Source organism: Phyllostomus discolor, chromosome 5, assembly GCF_004126475.2.
Source record: "Phyllostomus discolor isolate MPI-MPIP mPhyDis1 chromosome 5, mPhyDis1.pri.v3, whole genome shotgun sequence".
In the NCBI taxonomy this organism is placed as follows: domain Eukaryota; kingdom Metazoa; phylum Chordata; class Mammalia; order Chiroptera; family Phyllostomidae; genus Phyllostomus; species Phyllostomus discolor.
In genome coordinates, this window is record NC_040907.2 from 127,160,405 (window position 1) to 127,174,712 (window position 14,308).

Genomic DNA, 14,308 nt, shown 5'->3' on the forward strand with positions numbered 1-14,308 from the left:
CTGTGTAAGAGTTTAGGAACCTCAGGGCCTGAACAGGCTGCTGGCCCCATGCCCACTTCCTCACCCCACAGCCAGCTGTGTGCACACCCTTGCATTGCGGTCCTGATGCAGCTGGAGTGGGGGCACACTCAGCAGGCATGCCTGATCTTGTCTTGGCTTTACTGTTTTATTTTTAAATCTCAAATCTGCCTAACCCTGGCATGACAGTAGCACATCCAAATTAGGGCCTCTCACACTGAGCAGGGGAACGTGATCACACGTTACCTTTCAATCTGCGACAGGAACTTGGTTTCAAAGATGCCCCTGGTCCGGAGACGCTCTGAAATCTGCCCACGGAAGAGGAGGCCCTGCTTTGTCAGGTCAATCAGGATCTGCCGCACAATCTCCCCCAGGTACATCCCACTGGTCATTTTCTCATATCTGTTTGGGGAAGGGGGATACGGCTGGTGAGAGCAGGAAAATCAGCACTGATGAATGATTCCCAAAAGACCACGGATCAGGCTGTGGAAGGCACAGCATTGGCATCTGCCAGTTGCCTGGCTCGGAGTGTTTCAGAGTGAGCAGCAGGCTAGAGAAATGCAATGAGGTGAGGAAGCCAGGGTTTGGAGCCATGTTGACCAGGAGCCATGTCTCTGCTCCACAACATACTAGGTCCATAACCTGAGCAAGTGCTAAGCTATCATCAATAAAACAGGGAAAAAACCACTGACCCCACAAGACTATTGGAAGGCAAGTATCTGGTATATAGTTAAGCGCTAAGCAAAAGCTAGTTCCTCTCTTGGCCCCAAAGCCAGTTCTCCTTGGCTTTGTACTACAAATCTGTTCTACCAGAGATTCTCATAGCCTTATACTTGGAAACAGTATGTCCCACTAGAGATTCTGCTCTATGGGAGAATACATTTAAACTGTCTGCACACACCAGGGGTGCTCAAAAAATGTTATCTCCCTGTCCCCTTTCTATCAAGCTGTGAGCAACATGAGGGAAGGAGCAAGAGAAGGTGCTTTGTCACCAACAGGCACTGACCAGGCACTCTGTACAGGTACGTGTGACAGTTACCAATTGCAGTGATGCAGGGCTGGACCCCCACAGCTGGCAGGGTCAAATGGAAACCTGAGAGTGCCTGAGGCTTGGGTGCTGGACTTGTGTGTTCTCTTCACTGCTCAGGCCCTAACGTGAAACCAAGGAACCAAGATGAAACAGACAAATTACAGCAGCAAATTCAAATGTGCCGTTCCCTTAAATTCTCTCTCCAAAAATATGTCTCCAGTGGGTTCAGACACAAAACTACATCAGAAGGAACTTGCCCCATGAGAAGAGCCATGATACTCAGATGCCCCAACCCAGGACTCAAAGATAAATACATTTATCAGATTTTTTTCTTTGAGGGGCAATCCCTGGTTCAGCTGAGCTTACTGCAACTCACCTGCCTCCAGCCACAGAGACTAGAGCCCAAGGACACTGAGGAGCCTCGGGGCCTTCTCTACACAGTGCTCTCAGTGCAACGGTCACCAGACGTGTGTGGCCTGGGCATCCCGTTCCGTGACACTTCCTGTCCGCTTGACTTCTTTACTTGGCTACCACCCGTCTCAACAAATCTGCATTTCCATCTTATTTTATATATTCAGACACTGAGTTTAGTTGTGACCTGATAGTAAAACATTTACTCTCTAGTACATTATAGAAAAGGTTTGCTAGCGCCGGTTCTAATGCACAAGCCTGGGTTAATCATCAATTCCTATTGATGATAACTCTACCCCTGCCCACTCCTTTCTCTCCTACTCAAGAAGGTATATGAGAATGCAAGTGAAAATGTACTCTATCTTTTTAAAAAAAAACCCATTCACTGTTTGCAGTATTTTTAATATGATTAGTAATTGGAATACACCTCACAGGCGATTGTGACCCACACTGCAACATCACATCATGGTGGAGAACCAGGACTCCCATCTTCCCCTGTGGCCACTTCCTCACCCCAGAAAAGCAGAGGGCAGCAACCTGGCAGCCAGCTCTGGAAAGTCTGAGGCTTTGGACTTCTGAATTGGACCTCCCAGAAGCCCATCTTGAGAGGGCCCATGGAGTCACCATATTCCTTCCTGCTCTGTGACACCGGCCCACAGTAAACAGACTGCTCTGTGACACCAGCCTCACTTCCAAAGACACCACTAGCCCTCATGGTATCTTATGGAAATTAGAAAAAGACAACCCATCTTCTGGTCAAGATGGTAATGTAGACAGATATGGCTCACCTCTTCCCACAACCACATCAAAATTACAACTAAAATATAGAACACCCATCACTCAGGAACATCAGAAATCAAGCAGAATGGAAGTCTGACAACTATGCAATTGAAGAAGCCACATCCATCCAATCTGATTGATAGGAGGAGTGAGGAAGTAGAATGGGTTAGCCTCACACCCGTGGATAAAAATTCAGGGATATCTCAGGAGCGAGGAGTCCCAGCCCAGGATTCCAGTGTCAGGAAGGTAAGTCCCTACAAGTACTGGCTGCAAAAACCAGCAGAGATCGAGTCAGTGGAGAAGGCTGATGGAGCACTAAGCAGTTCCCCTTAGGGAACCCACACACAGACTCATCCACTCAGACTCACTCCCTCTGAGCTCTAGCACTGGGATGGCAGCTTGAAGGGCACCAGTGGTATACAGGGAGAGATGAAATGTCTGGCATCAGGTCGAGCAAAGGCCATTGTCCTTTTGTTGAACCCTCCCCCTACAGAGCCAGCAGGCTGGTGGCATATCTGAGACTCCACCAACATGGCTAACACTGTGGGACCCACCTTGGAGATCCAGAGTCTCTTCCCCACTCAGTTTACAGGCCCACCCAAGCTTCTTTTCCATAAGAATGGCTGGTATTGGCTCCTAAATCCTACCAAACAAGCAACAGCTGGCTTCTGTGAGCCCTAGCAGCAGCCAGATTATCACAGCTTGCTTCACCTGGGAATCTCCAAGCCCAGCACAATCAGCAGCCATTTCAGATTGCTTTATGGCTCAGGCAGGGGGCCCCTGGCAAAACACAGGTGGGGGCTGACCTTGGCCTGGAACGCAGGGGAAAACCCCAGGGCCAACGCACCCCGTGGAGAGCTACAGACCACATTGGAGCACCACCACCCTGCCCCTGCACAGTTGACCCTCCATGGAGAATAGAGGTTAATGGTCAGTGGTTACAGCCAATCCTTGCAGATGACTGGCCTGGGTAAATCCCTCAAATTGACCTGCCAACAGCAACCAAGGCTCAACTACAAGAGGAACTGATACTCAGCCCACACAAAGGGAACACCTCAAGTAACCAAATGGGGTGATAGGAGAGGCTGTACCACTGGACCCTACAGGACACCTACTACATTAGACCATGCTACCCAGACAGGGAGTCATAGCAGCTCTACCTAATACATAGAAACAAACACGGGAGGCTGCCAAAATGAGGAGACAAAGAAACATGGCCCAAATGAAAGAACAGATCAAAACTCCAGAAAAAGCTAAACGAAATGGAGATAAGCAATCAGATGCAGAGTTCAAAACACTGTTTATAAGAATGTTCAAGGAACTTAGTGAGGAACTCAGCAGCACAAAGACCCAGTCAGAAATGAAGGATACACTGATTGAAATAAAGAACAATTTAAGGGAAACAACAGAAGAATGGATGAAGCCACAAATCAAATCAAATATTTGGAATATAATGAAGCAAAAAACAACCATGCAAAACATGAAGAAAAAATTATTTAAAAAATGAGGACAGTATAAGCAGCCTCTGGGACAACTTTAAGAGGTCCAACAATCACCTCATGGGGTGCCAGAAAGAGAAGAGAAAGAGCAAGAAATTGGAAATCTATCTGAAAAAATAGTGAAAGAAAACTTCCCTAAATTTGGTGCAGGAAATAGACATGAAAGTCCAGGAAACACAGAGAATCCCAATTATGATAGATGCAAAGAAGCTCACTCCAAGACACATTATTAAATGGCCAAAGGTTAAGGATAAAGAGAGTCTCTTAAAAGCAAGAAAAAAGAAGTTAGTGTCCGGAAGGTTGCCAGATGGGAGAGGGGAAGGAGGAGAATGGGTGAAGATGTGAGGGATTGAGAAGTACAAGTGTGTAGTTGCAGAATAGCCATGGGGATGTAAAGTACAGCACGGGAGATGGAGTGGCCAATGGTATGGGGATTGTCTGAGGGAGTGGGGGGTACTGGGTGGAAGGGGACAAAGGGGAAAACCAGGACAACTGTAATAGCATAATCAATAAAATATAATTTAAAAAAGAAAAAGGCAACCCTTCTTTATATTGGAAATTTGTCATAACATTTTGCTTTTGTTCAAATGAGACAGTACACTGACATCTGATAGTGAATTGTAAAAAGTATACAAAGGTATAGTGTCTATGATGTAAAAATAGCCCCCACCCCTCAGATCTGGTAAAGCTGTATATGCGCAACCTGCAGAGAGGTACACGTCCACATTCTTACCTTTGTTTGCCAGGATTCAAAGACCCCTCATCCACCTCCTTGTCATATTGGGTCCGGATGTCGTCTATGCAGCCATTATCTCCAAATCCTCCCCACTCTGTGTTAATGCACATCTTCCCTTGGTCCCCTTCCACCATCTCTATGTTCCTCATCTCCTCCATGTAGCACACATTGCTGCCCGTTCCTAGAAGGAGTCGTGAAGAGACGTTAGTCTTTGGAAAACACCACCAGGTCTTAGAGAGACAGTGGACAGGAATTTAGGCTTGGAGTCAGATACAACTTGGTGTGGATTCCAGCTTTACCCTCATTGCTGAGTGACCTTAGACAAGCATATCATCTTTCAGAGGTCCGGTTTCTTCATCTATGAAGAGGAAATAGTACCTGCCTTATATGAGGTCTATCTGGAAAAAGCCCAGCCATCGTTAATATAATGAGATATAATGAGAACAGTTTGCACATTGATGTAACCTGGCAGCCAAGGAGAGTGGACTGGAATGTTCATGCACGAACAACAACTTCACTGTACTAGTCAGTGGGGGCAGGAGACACCTTTGAGTGAGCATGTGTACTGTGTGGCTGTCACATTCAAAATGACTAAGCAAGTACAGCAATGAATCTCCATCAAATTTTGCATTGTGCTTGAACATTCCTCCATGGAAACTATTTGGATGATTCAGAATGCCACAGCTCTGGGCAACTGGGGATTGGCAGTTTCATCACAACAACGTGCCTGCTCATGCATCAAGTCCCGTGCAGTTTTTGGTGAAACATCAAATCACCCAGGTGACTCAGCCCCCCTACAGCCTAGATTTGGCACCCTGCAACTTCTGGCTTTTCCCAAAACTAAAATCATGTTTGAAAGGGAAGAGATTTCAGACCTTCAATATGATTCAAGAATATACAATGGGCAGCTGATGGCAATTGGGAGAACTGTGTGAGGTCGCAAGGTGCCTACTTTGAAGGGGACTGAGGCATCATTGTCCCATATACAATATATCTTATATCTTGTATCTTCTTTAATACATGTCTCTATTTTTCATATTACATAACTGGATACCTTCTGGACAGACCTTGTAGACTGGTAATTTTAAAAAATGAGATGATGTTTGTAAGTTTTCTCCATGCAGTAAGTATTCAGTAAATGGTGATATCATCATCATCATCATCATCATCACCATTGTTAAGCTACAAACACACAAAGTGAGCTTCCAAGTAGTCATGGAGTTACCAGTCAGAGCTGGAAGGGACCATGAGGAATCACCTAGTCTTTTTTTTAAAGATTTTATTTATTTATTTATTTTTAGAGAGAGGGGAAGGGAGGGAGAAAGAGAGGGAGAGAAACATCAAAGTGCAGTTGCCTCTCACATGCCCCCCACTGGGACAACCCAGGCAGGTGCCCTGATTGGGAATTGAACTGGTGACCCTCTGGTTTGCAGGCTGGAGCTCAATTCACTGAGCCACACCAGCCAGGGAAAATAACCTAGTCTTGGACAAGCAAACATTTGGCATCTATAAGCCAATCTTTTCTCCCTTGCCCATGACCTGTCCTCAGAACTGTTCTCAACACTATAGTCCAGGCAACTATTATATTTAATTAAATAAGTTCACCTCTTTTCTCTTCTAGATCTAGCCGAACCCCTCCCATAGATGAGAAAATTCAAGTCCATATAGAATAAGTAACCTGCCCAAGGTCACAAAGTAGGTAGGGGTTAGAGTGAGATGAAACCTCTTACCTGGCATTGAAGACATCTGAATATATTTCCATCTCCTTGTTCCACCTACTACTCACCTCCAGGAACCCCAGACAAACAACTAAAACCACCTTTGCAGACTGTCATTACTTAACCTGTGCCTGTCAGTTGGAATGCCCTTCACCCCTATCTCCACCTGTTCAACTCCCACCCTTTCCCCCAACTCTTAATGAGTCATCCCCCTGGAATCCGCCCTGGTCTTCAATCACTGCCAGAGTTCTCCCAAAGACCCGTAAAATGCCTACGTCACCTCAGGCCTTTCCCTTCTTCTCTCTCAGGTTTCTTTCCAACTCTTTCCCATCCTGTGCCCCCTGAGAGCCAGTGAAGACCTGAGAGGTGTGCGCTGGAGCCAGCCTCAGGCCAACATGACTCAACTGTGGTCTCCCTCCTCCCAGCATAACCTGCTCCAAGGCCCTAATCTGAAAATCCTCCTTTTTATAACGTTCTCTTTCTTCAACAGAAAGGATAACCTTGGCTTAGTACCCTTAGTGAAGAAAATATCAGGTGAAGATTTAGGAGTTAGGAAACCTGGAATCAGAATCTTAACTTCATCTCTACCTTGGACAAAGCCAGCTTCAGAGCCTCTGTATAAACAGAAGGCTGGACCCCTGTCCCTCACTGTGTTAAAAAGGAACCTCCAAGAATCAGACAGAAGTAGGTCAATGGGACATGTCTGACCACTCACCTGCAATCAGGCCAATCTCACAATTGGGATCTTCATAGCCACAGGTCATCATGGTCCCCACTGTGTCATTCACAACTGCAACTATGTCCAGGTCAAACTCCTGCAAAGGAAGCAGCTCTGCTGTAGGTAGAATGTACAAGCCCAGCAGACTCAGGAGGGGCATATCAGCCCAAGATGGGGTCTGAGCATGAGAGACAGTGGTCAGAGTTAGAGGACTGGACATAGGATGGTAGAGCAGGAGCCTGGGGGAAGGGGTTGGGTCAGGCATGAGCCTCAACATCATATCATACATTTCTCCTCTTGATGGCTTCCCTGAGCATGTCCACCATGTCTTCTCCTTCACAGTCAGTAGCCTTAAAGCCCTTGGTCCACTCAATAAGTGTTGCCTGAAAGAAAGGAGGGGAAATTCACTTGAGCAGTAGTTTTCTGGGACCACTGCACAACCTCAACATCTGGTAGGTAGTCAGATATGTGTGCTTTTCACTGCTTGCATCTCTGCAGCCCTAACACTAGGCCCAGAGGCATTACAAAGGAGGATGCCCAGACAGGGTCCACTGCTGAGGGAGATAATCACAGCAATTCATACTCATCAGTGGTCCACTGGTGTCCCCTGGCCATGACGATACAAAACAAAGGCCTGGATCATAGTGACCCCACTGCTAATGTCGCCAAGGACAGATTAAGATGTGATTAAAGATTAAGCTACAGAATGTTTATTAAAGCACTGTTCCACAGTAAAACACTAGAAGCATCCTATCATTCCAACAACATGGATCTATCATCTTTTACATCAATACAGGAAATGTCATATAGCCATAAAAACCCATGCTGTAAGAGGTTAGATCTAAAGAAAGATGTTCACCATACACTGTTAGGTGAACACACATTAAACAAATGCAGACTATGAGTTACTCTACTACTCTTTTTAAAATAGTTCTCCTCCTCTAGTGCTCTCTCCCCCTTGGCAAAAAATCTGAAACAGAGGGTGGATAGTTGTTTCTCTGGGTGCAAGATTATCGGTGCTTTTTAGTCTCTCTTCTTTGGCTGTGTTTTCTAGTTTTCTTAAAATTAGCAGGTATAATTTTTTACAATACTAAGAAAGAAGTGTTTTTAATTTTTAAACGGAAGCAAAGGCTATCCTGTTAGCGGAGAGCAGCAGTTAGTTTAGCCTCAGGCTCCAGAGCCTGGGGAGGGGTGGTGAGGACTGATGGAGCTGTGCCGTCTAGGCCAGGAGAGCTCCTGGGACAGCAGAGGGGGCCAGTATCTCTGATGGCAGTGCTCCCAGCCAGGGGGCTGGATGGCACCTCACCTGAGGCCCTTGACCCCAGCCTCCCTCCTTCTCTCCAAAGTCCTTGCAAAGCTGGGCTCCCTTGCTTCTTTCCTGGCCGGTATTTGTAGGACATCAGAGATATACTCCCAACTGAAAATTGTTTTTTTAGTTGCAATTACACAAAAACAATGTTTTTTGAAAGTCTCTTTTTTCTCCCCAGCCATCAGCATTTTTGCTCTATAGGTTTCCCCTCCTTTTAAGCTGTGTCTTCATGAACCTGTCAGAACTTCTGGGAGTTCTGTGTCAAAACTCCCAGTGTTCTGGGTCAAAAGGAGCAACTGTGTCCTGGCACCCACCGATCATTCAAGACCATGGACAGCCGCATGTGAGTCCACAACCCACCCTATTGTGTATTTAATGACAGCAGTAATACAGGAATGAATTACCACCGTAAAAAAATTAAAGTCCTCTATAACCCCCCAACCCCCCAAACAGAGAGCTAGCCTCTATGAACTCTCTGATATGAATGCTTCCAGACCTCTTTCTGTTTGCATGTATTTTTAAATAAATTCATATTGCCTATGGACTGTGGTAATTTGTTTTTCTCACTCAGTAATGAATCTCCTAGACCTTTTCAGGTCAGTTAACATAGATCTGACATATTTCTTCACTGAGGAAAATATTCCTCAAGTATAATTACACAAAAATTTTAAAAATCCACTAAACTTAACTGCAGATTAAGTACTACTTTTATTTCCACTTTTCAAGTGAGTAAACCAAGCTTCAGGGAGGTCAAGTAACTTGCCCAAGGTCACACAGCCAGTAAGGGTAGAAGCCAAGATTCAAACTGAGACAATGAGCTTCCAGGCCCATGCATACTCTTAACTAGTGCACTCTGCCGGCCCCAGTTCGGGAGGTAACATCTGGGAAGCTCTTAGAATAGTCTCTGACACAGAGCAAGCACTATAGTTGTGTTTGTTAAATAAAAACCAAGTAAGGAATCTTATGATTCCTTATGATTAATCATAAGATTCCTTATGATTAATATACTATAATTTATTTACTTAGTCTCTTTCTATGGCCAGACATTTGGGTTGTTTCTAATTTTTCATTAGAAATTACTAAAAAGCATTGTTATAGTGAACAAACTCATTCATTCCCCTTGGGCACATGTTTAAGAAACGGAATCTTGAAGAGTGGATCTTCTGGCTGTTAGCATTCTGGCATTTTCAATTTTGAGAAACCGGCCTTGTAACCTGATAGTGCAGCCTTGTGAACCCCTCCCCCTCCGTTCTCTGAGTGAGTGGCGTGGGGTGGGGTGGGGTGGAGTGGGCCTGGGTGCACTGGCTTTCACGGGGCTCTCAGAGCCCGGGACAGCTCCGCTTCGCTTCTGATCTTGCACCTCCCTGTTGGATGAGCCCTGCATGCCTCAGCGTCCTCGTGAAATATCAAGTAGGATAGAAAACATAGTATAATGCGCACAATAAGGATATTATTTCTTGATATTTTTTTTGTTTTGATTGTATCTATGCAGGTGTGCGGTGCATTAGAGCCAAAATATCAACAGTTCAAAACCACGGGCATCGAGAGCATGCCCCTCTGAGCCTGGTCCCCAGCCAGTGCGCTGGGTTGGGCCGCTCCACCACCACTTAGGAGCACGGCACCTTGGATGACTCACTAAACCTGTCTGTGCCCCTGTTTTCTCCATTGCAAAACAGTGATTAAAAACTGTGTGTATATGTCAGTGGGATGTTAGCCTTAAAAAGGAGAGAAACTCTGACACGTGCTACAAGAGGGAGGAACCCTGAGGACGTTATGCTATGTGAAATAAGACAGTTACAGAAAGGATAGGGCATGGCTCCACCTGCAGCAGCCAAACCCACAGTGACAGGAAGTAGCAGGGTGGTTGCCAGAGGCTGGGTGGAGGGGTGGATGGGAACTTATCGTTGAATGGGCATGCAGTTTCGGTTTGGGATAATGGAAAATTTCGGAGGATAAACAATGATGATGGCTGTGCAACAATGTGAATGTGCTTAATACCACAAAACTCTACACTTAAAAACAACGTGTTGGCCCTGGCCAGGTAGCTCAGTTCGTTAGAGCATCATCCGAATACACCAAGGTTGTAGGTTCGATCCTCAGTCAGGATGAACCAATGAATGCATACATAAGTGGAAAAACAAATCGATGTTTCTCTCTCTCTTTCTCTCTTTCTCTTCCTTCCTCTCTCTCTCTAAAATCAATAAAATGCTTTTTAAAAATAAAGTGTTAAATGTCATGTTACGTATATTTTACCATTATCATTAAAAATGATAAGAATGAGCCCTGGCTGGCATAGCTCAGTGGATTGAGCGCGGGCTGGGAACCAAAGTGTCCCAGGTTCGATTCCCAGCCAGGGTACATTTCTGGGTTGCAGGCCATAACCCCCAGCAACCGCACATTGATGTTTCTTTCTCTCTCTCTCCCTCCCTTCCCTCTCTAAAAATAAATAAATAAAATATTTTTTAAAAAATGATAAGAATGTATCAAAATAAAAACAGTGTGTAGCTCATGGAGACACTGAGTGGATTAAACAAAATCCTAACAAATCTATGGTGCCCTTCTTATTACTCCTGTCACCAGTGCTCTGGCCGACTTGCCGCACTGAGCAGAGCTCTCCCTGGACGCGGAGGAGTGGCGTTCGGCTTTCATGCCTTGGTTGGTGTGAGCCAGTCAGAGACAGACAGGGCTCCATACACATAGGCTGGTGACTGGTGCTTCCACCCCAGAATTTCAAGGAAGACCTTGTCATACATGTTTTTAAATTATTATGAATAACATATTAAAATTATTACTTTTGATGTTCTTCAATGTCAGTTAAGCAAGTGTCCAGGTGATAAATCCCTTCTGAGAATCTCATATCGGGAAAGAGGGGCACTGCTTTTTTTTTGATGCGCTGGGAAGCTTTTGCTCACCCAACAATGAGCACCCTGCAGCCCACTGTGCTCCCTGCTCACGGGGCTGCCCAGAAAGACACTTGTGCTGTTGCTGCCTAAGTGTCCCAAGTGGCCTAACCTCTGCCTGCCTCTCCATTATGTGATTTGATCTCTCGTTTCACAGTGGTCTCCTGTGCATGTCCCTTTATTGTTTATTACCCTCAATACTTTTGTGAACTTGAATAAAAAAATAACAAAAAATGCAACATAATAGAAAAATTAAATAGTTAAAATTCTCAATCACCTTTCTCCAGCTGCCCTGACCTAAGACCCCTGAATAACATGAACAGTGACTCAGAGGTACCTGGAGGCACCCCTACTGGACGGGGGAAGCCCCCAGGGCTGACTGTGCTCTGGCAGGCTGTCTCACCTTGTCGATGCTCGTCTGCCTGCAGGGAAACGAGAACGTGAAGCCCAGGGGCAGCTGGGCTCCCTTGAGGCCCATGTAGTCCAGGAAGTCGGCGATGCACTGCACGATGTGGTCGAACAGCTACAGGGAGAGAGTGGCTGTCATACCAGGCTGGCGGTGACACGGGGTGGTAGGCCGGCACCGTGGGGCACCAAACCCTCAGCCTAACTTTACCTCCTCGCCGGTGCCCTGCATGATCTCCAGGGGGATGGCGAAGATCTTGTGGTACATTCGCACTGACCTTCGTCCACTTCGGATCTTCACCAGCAGGACCCGGAAGTTGGTTCCCCCCAGATCCAGGGCGAGGAACTTTCCTTTCTCTGCAGTGGAGAGAGTGAGGGCTCCGTTCCACCACCAGGCACCGAGCAGGGACTCGTGTGGAGGCATTGGGAGGAAGAGGAGATGAAGAAAAGTGGCAGAACTCAGAGCCTGCCCCCCAGGGCTCAGGGGCCAGAGGGACATGGAGGTCACCAAGCACAATGTCAAAGGACTGGGTGGCACTTGTCTGAGGCCAGCCTGCTTCTTGGTGTCTCATAAAGGCCACACATGATACTGGTGCCCAAGGAGCCGCTGGGGGTGAATCAGGCCAGGCTGCCCTGACTCCCAGGGACTCAGAAAGGCAGTTCCATCCTGTCTGTGTGGCCGAGAGGAACTGTTCATCCCCTCCCTGGATTCCCACACCCCATCTGGCTAATAAGAAACCGTATCAAGTTCATCCCTCAATACCAACCACCGCCTTTCACTTCTCCAACATCGCAGAGCATCACAGTCTGCTCTGTGAGGACTTTCACCTTGCTCTCTGCCTCACTCACTCCGCTGCAGCCACACCGATCATTCTGCTGTTCCTTGGATTTCCCAAAGACACAACTCTTACCCCTTATCTGCTCTTTCTTCATGACACCCATCATTACATGGCATCATACAGTGTTTATTGTCTGCCGGCCTAGTAGAGCAGAGCTCCACAAGGGTGGGGACTGTGTTTTCCTCATTGTTATATCACCAGGACTAGAACAGAGCCTGACACACAGCAGTTGCCTAACAAAACTCTGAGGGATGAAGGCAGGAAGATAAAAGGGAGGAAGGGATGAGTAGCTAACAGGACCTTTATTGCTCTCAGTTTTTTCCCCGTGTAGACCCAAAGGATATTGGCTTTGGAAAAGATCTGTTTCTGGCTGAAAGATCCAAAGTACAGCAATGTGACCTTAAGAATGTCATCTAGCCCTTCTGAGCCTGTTTTGGCATCCATGAAATGAGACTCATTCTCTCTTTACGTGACATGCAAAGTGGTTGTGAGGATGAAGTGATGTGTTCCAAAACAAACTCCGAGACGAGTGAGGCTCATGAGGTCCGAAGAGGGGAGGCAAGCTGTCTGAAGAACTGACCCCCCTGTTGAGCAGCTCCTCAGCTGAGCACAGAGGACTGGGACAGAGATCAGGGGCCGAGGTCAGAGGCAGGAAGTGAAAAGAGGGGAGAGAGCCAAGCCTCGGGAGAGAAGAGAGGCAGAGAAACCGGCAGGAAGACAAGCCAGACAACTCCAAGTGTCCACATGGCAGCTCCTGGGGACAGCATCTGGGTCTTCGGTTTGCCAACAAAATGGGGTACACTCCATGGTCTCAACTACACAGACACACACATCCCCCTAACTGAAGTATTCTTTCATTGCCAATGCCCCAGAGCAAGCACAGCAAAGAGATTCAGGAGCGCTGACCTTCTACCCTACTCTCCCTCCCAACACCACAGACATGAATCCAAAGCTCTTAGAAAAACCCAACTGGATTTAAGGAGGTCTATGGGAATTCTGGTGGCCCTTCAGGAAAGAGCTGTGTGCATGGCCCACCTGTGCCATCCGGCATCCCGCAGACGTAGGTGGGCAGCATCTTGACCGTGGCCAGCAGGTGGGTGTCCCTCTTCAGCCCGTACTCGAGCTCCACTCGCATCTTGTCCTGCATACCCACAAGTTGCTCTCGGGTCAGCTGGAACAAAGCCAGCGCCTTGTCAATCTGCTTCCGCTGGGCCTGCACCCGGGAGGCCACCGCTGTCACCATGGCTGCCCCCATGGTGCTACCACTCTGTGACAGGAGGAAGCGGACGTCACAGTTCGGGACCAGTCTCCTGACCACCTTGTGCAGACGTTTTGGGTATCTGAAAGCGGGGGTGATGGCAAAACACGTGAAGGTTATAAAGGCCCAAGCCCAGCCAGTGGGAACAGACACAGGTGTAGCAGTGGAGTGGGGGGCTGGGGAGCTCTGCTGGGCCAAGACTCGCTTCTTTAGCTGCTAGACGGTGCAGGGGCAGGGTGTGACTGGGGGAGGGACTGGGCAGCTGTGACAGTGGAAGGGACACTCAGGAGGCTCAAAGAAGTGGCTATTTTACCACTAATATTTCAATATGTTCATGCATAACATATTGGCCAAACATCATCTCTGTCCGAAGGGGAAGGGTTCTGTCCCCAGCTCTTTCCAGGGGCACCAGCCTGACTTCTAGTGTCACCTCTGTTAGCCAGGGAGGCTTTTGCATTCCCTCCTTCTGGGACATTCTCGTTTCCACATGTTTTCCTACCAGTATCCTTCATGTGAACTTTGCAACCTCTGTCTTCCCAATTTTTCCCCATATGTAACTGAGTGTGTTTTTCCAATCCTCCCACACAGTAGGTAGTCAAAGACAATGGGCAGATAGATGAATAGATGAATAGATGGGTGGCCAGATGGCTAAACACAGAAATGGATGATCTTGCTAGTCAGGCAATT

At 47.0% G+C, this 14,308-nt stretch overlaps 1 protein-coding gene across 1 annotated transcript in view; it reads right to left on the reverse strand.

Annotated features, from left to right (window-relative positions):
• Nucleotides 1–14,308, reverse strand: part of HKDC1 (hexokinase domain containing 1) — a 44,688-nt gene that overhangs the window by 7,917 nt on the left and 22,463 nt on the right. Inside the window, exons 10-16 of the mRNA XM_028512449.2 lie at nucleotides 13,399–13,703; nucleotides 11,736–11,881; nucleotides 11,523–11,642; nucleotides 7,198–7,293; nucleotides 6,908–7,007; nucleotides 4,472–4,655; nucleotides 265–420 (exon numbers count right to left, since the gene is read on the reverse strand). Of these exons, the coding sequence (XP_028368250.1) occupies nucleotides 265–420; nucleotides 4,472–4,655; nucleotides 6,908–7,007; nucleotides 7,198–7,293; nucleotides 11,523–11,642; nucleotides 11,736–11,881; nucleotides 13,399–13,703 (1,107 nt within the window). The remainder of the gene's footprint in view (nucleotides 1–264; nucleotides 421–4,471; nucleotides 4,656–6,907; nucleotides 7,008–7,197; nucleotides 7,294–11,522; nucleotides 11,643–11,735; nucleotides 11,882–13,398; nucleotides 13,704–14,308) is intronic.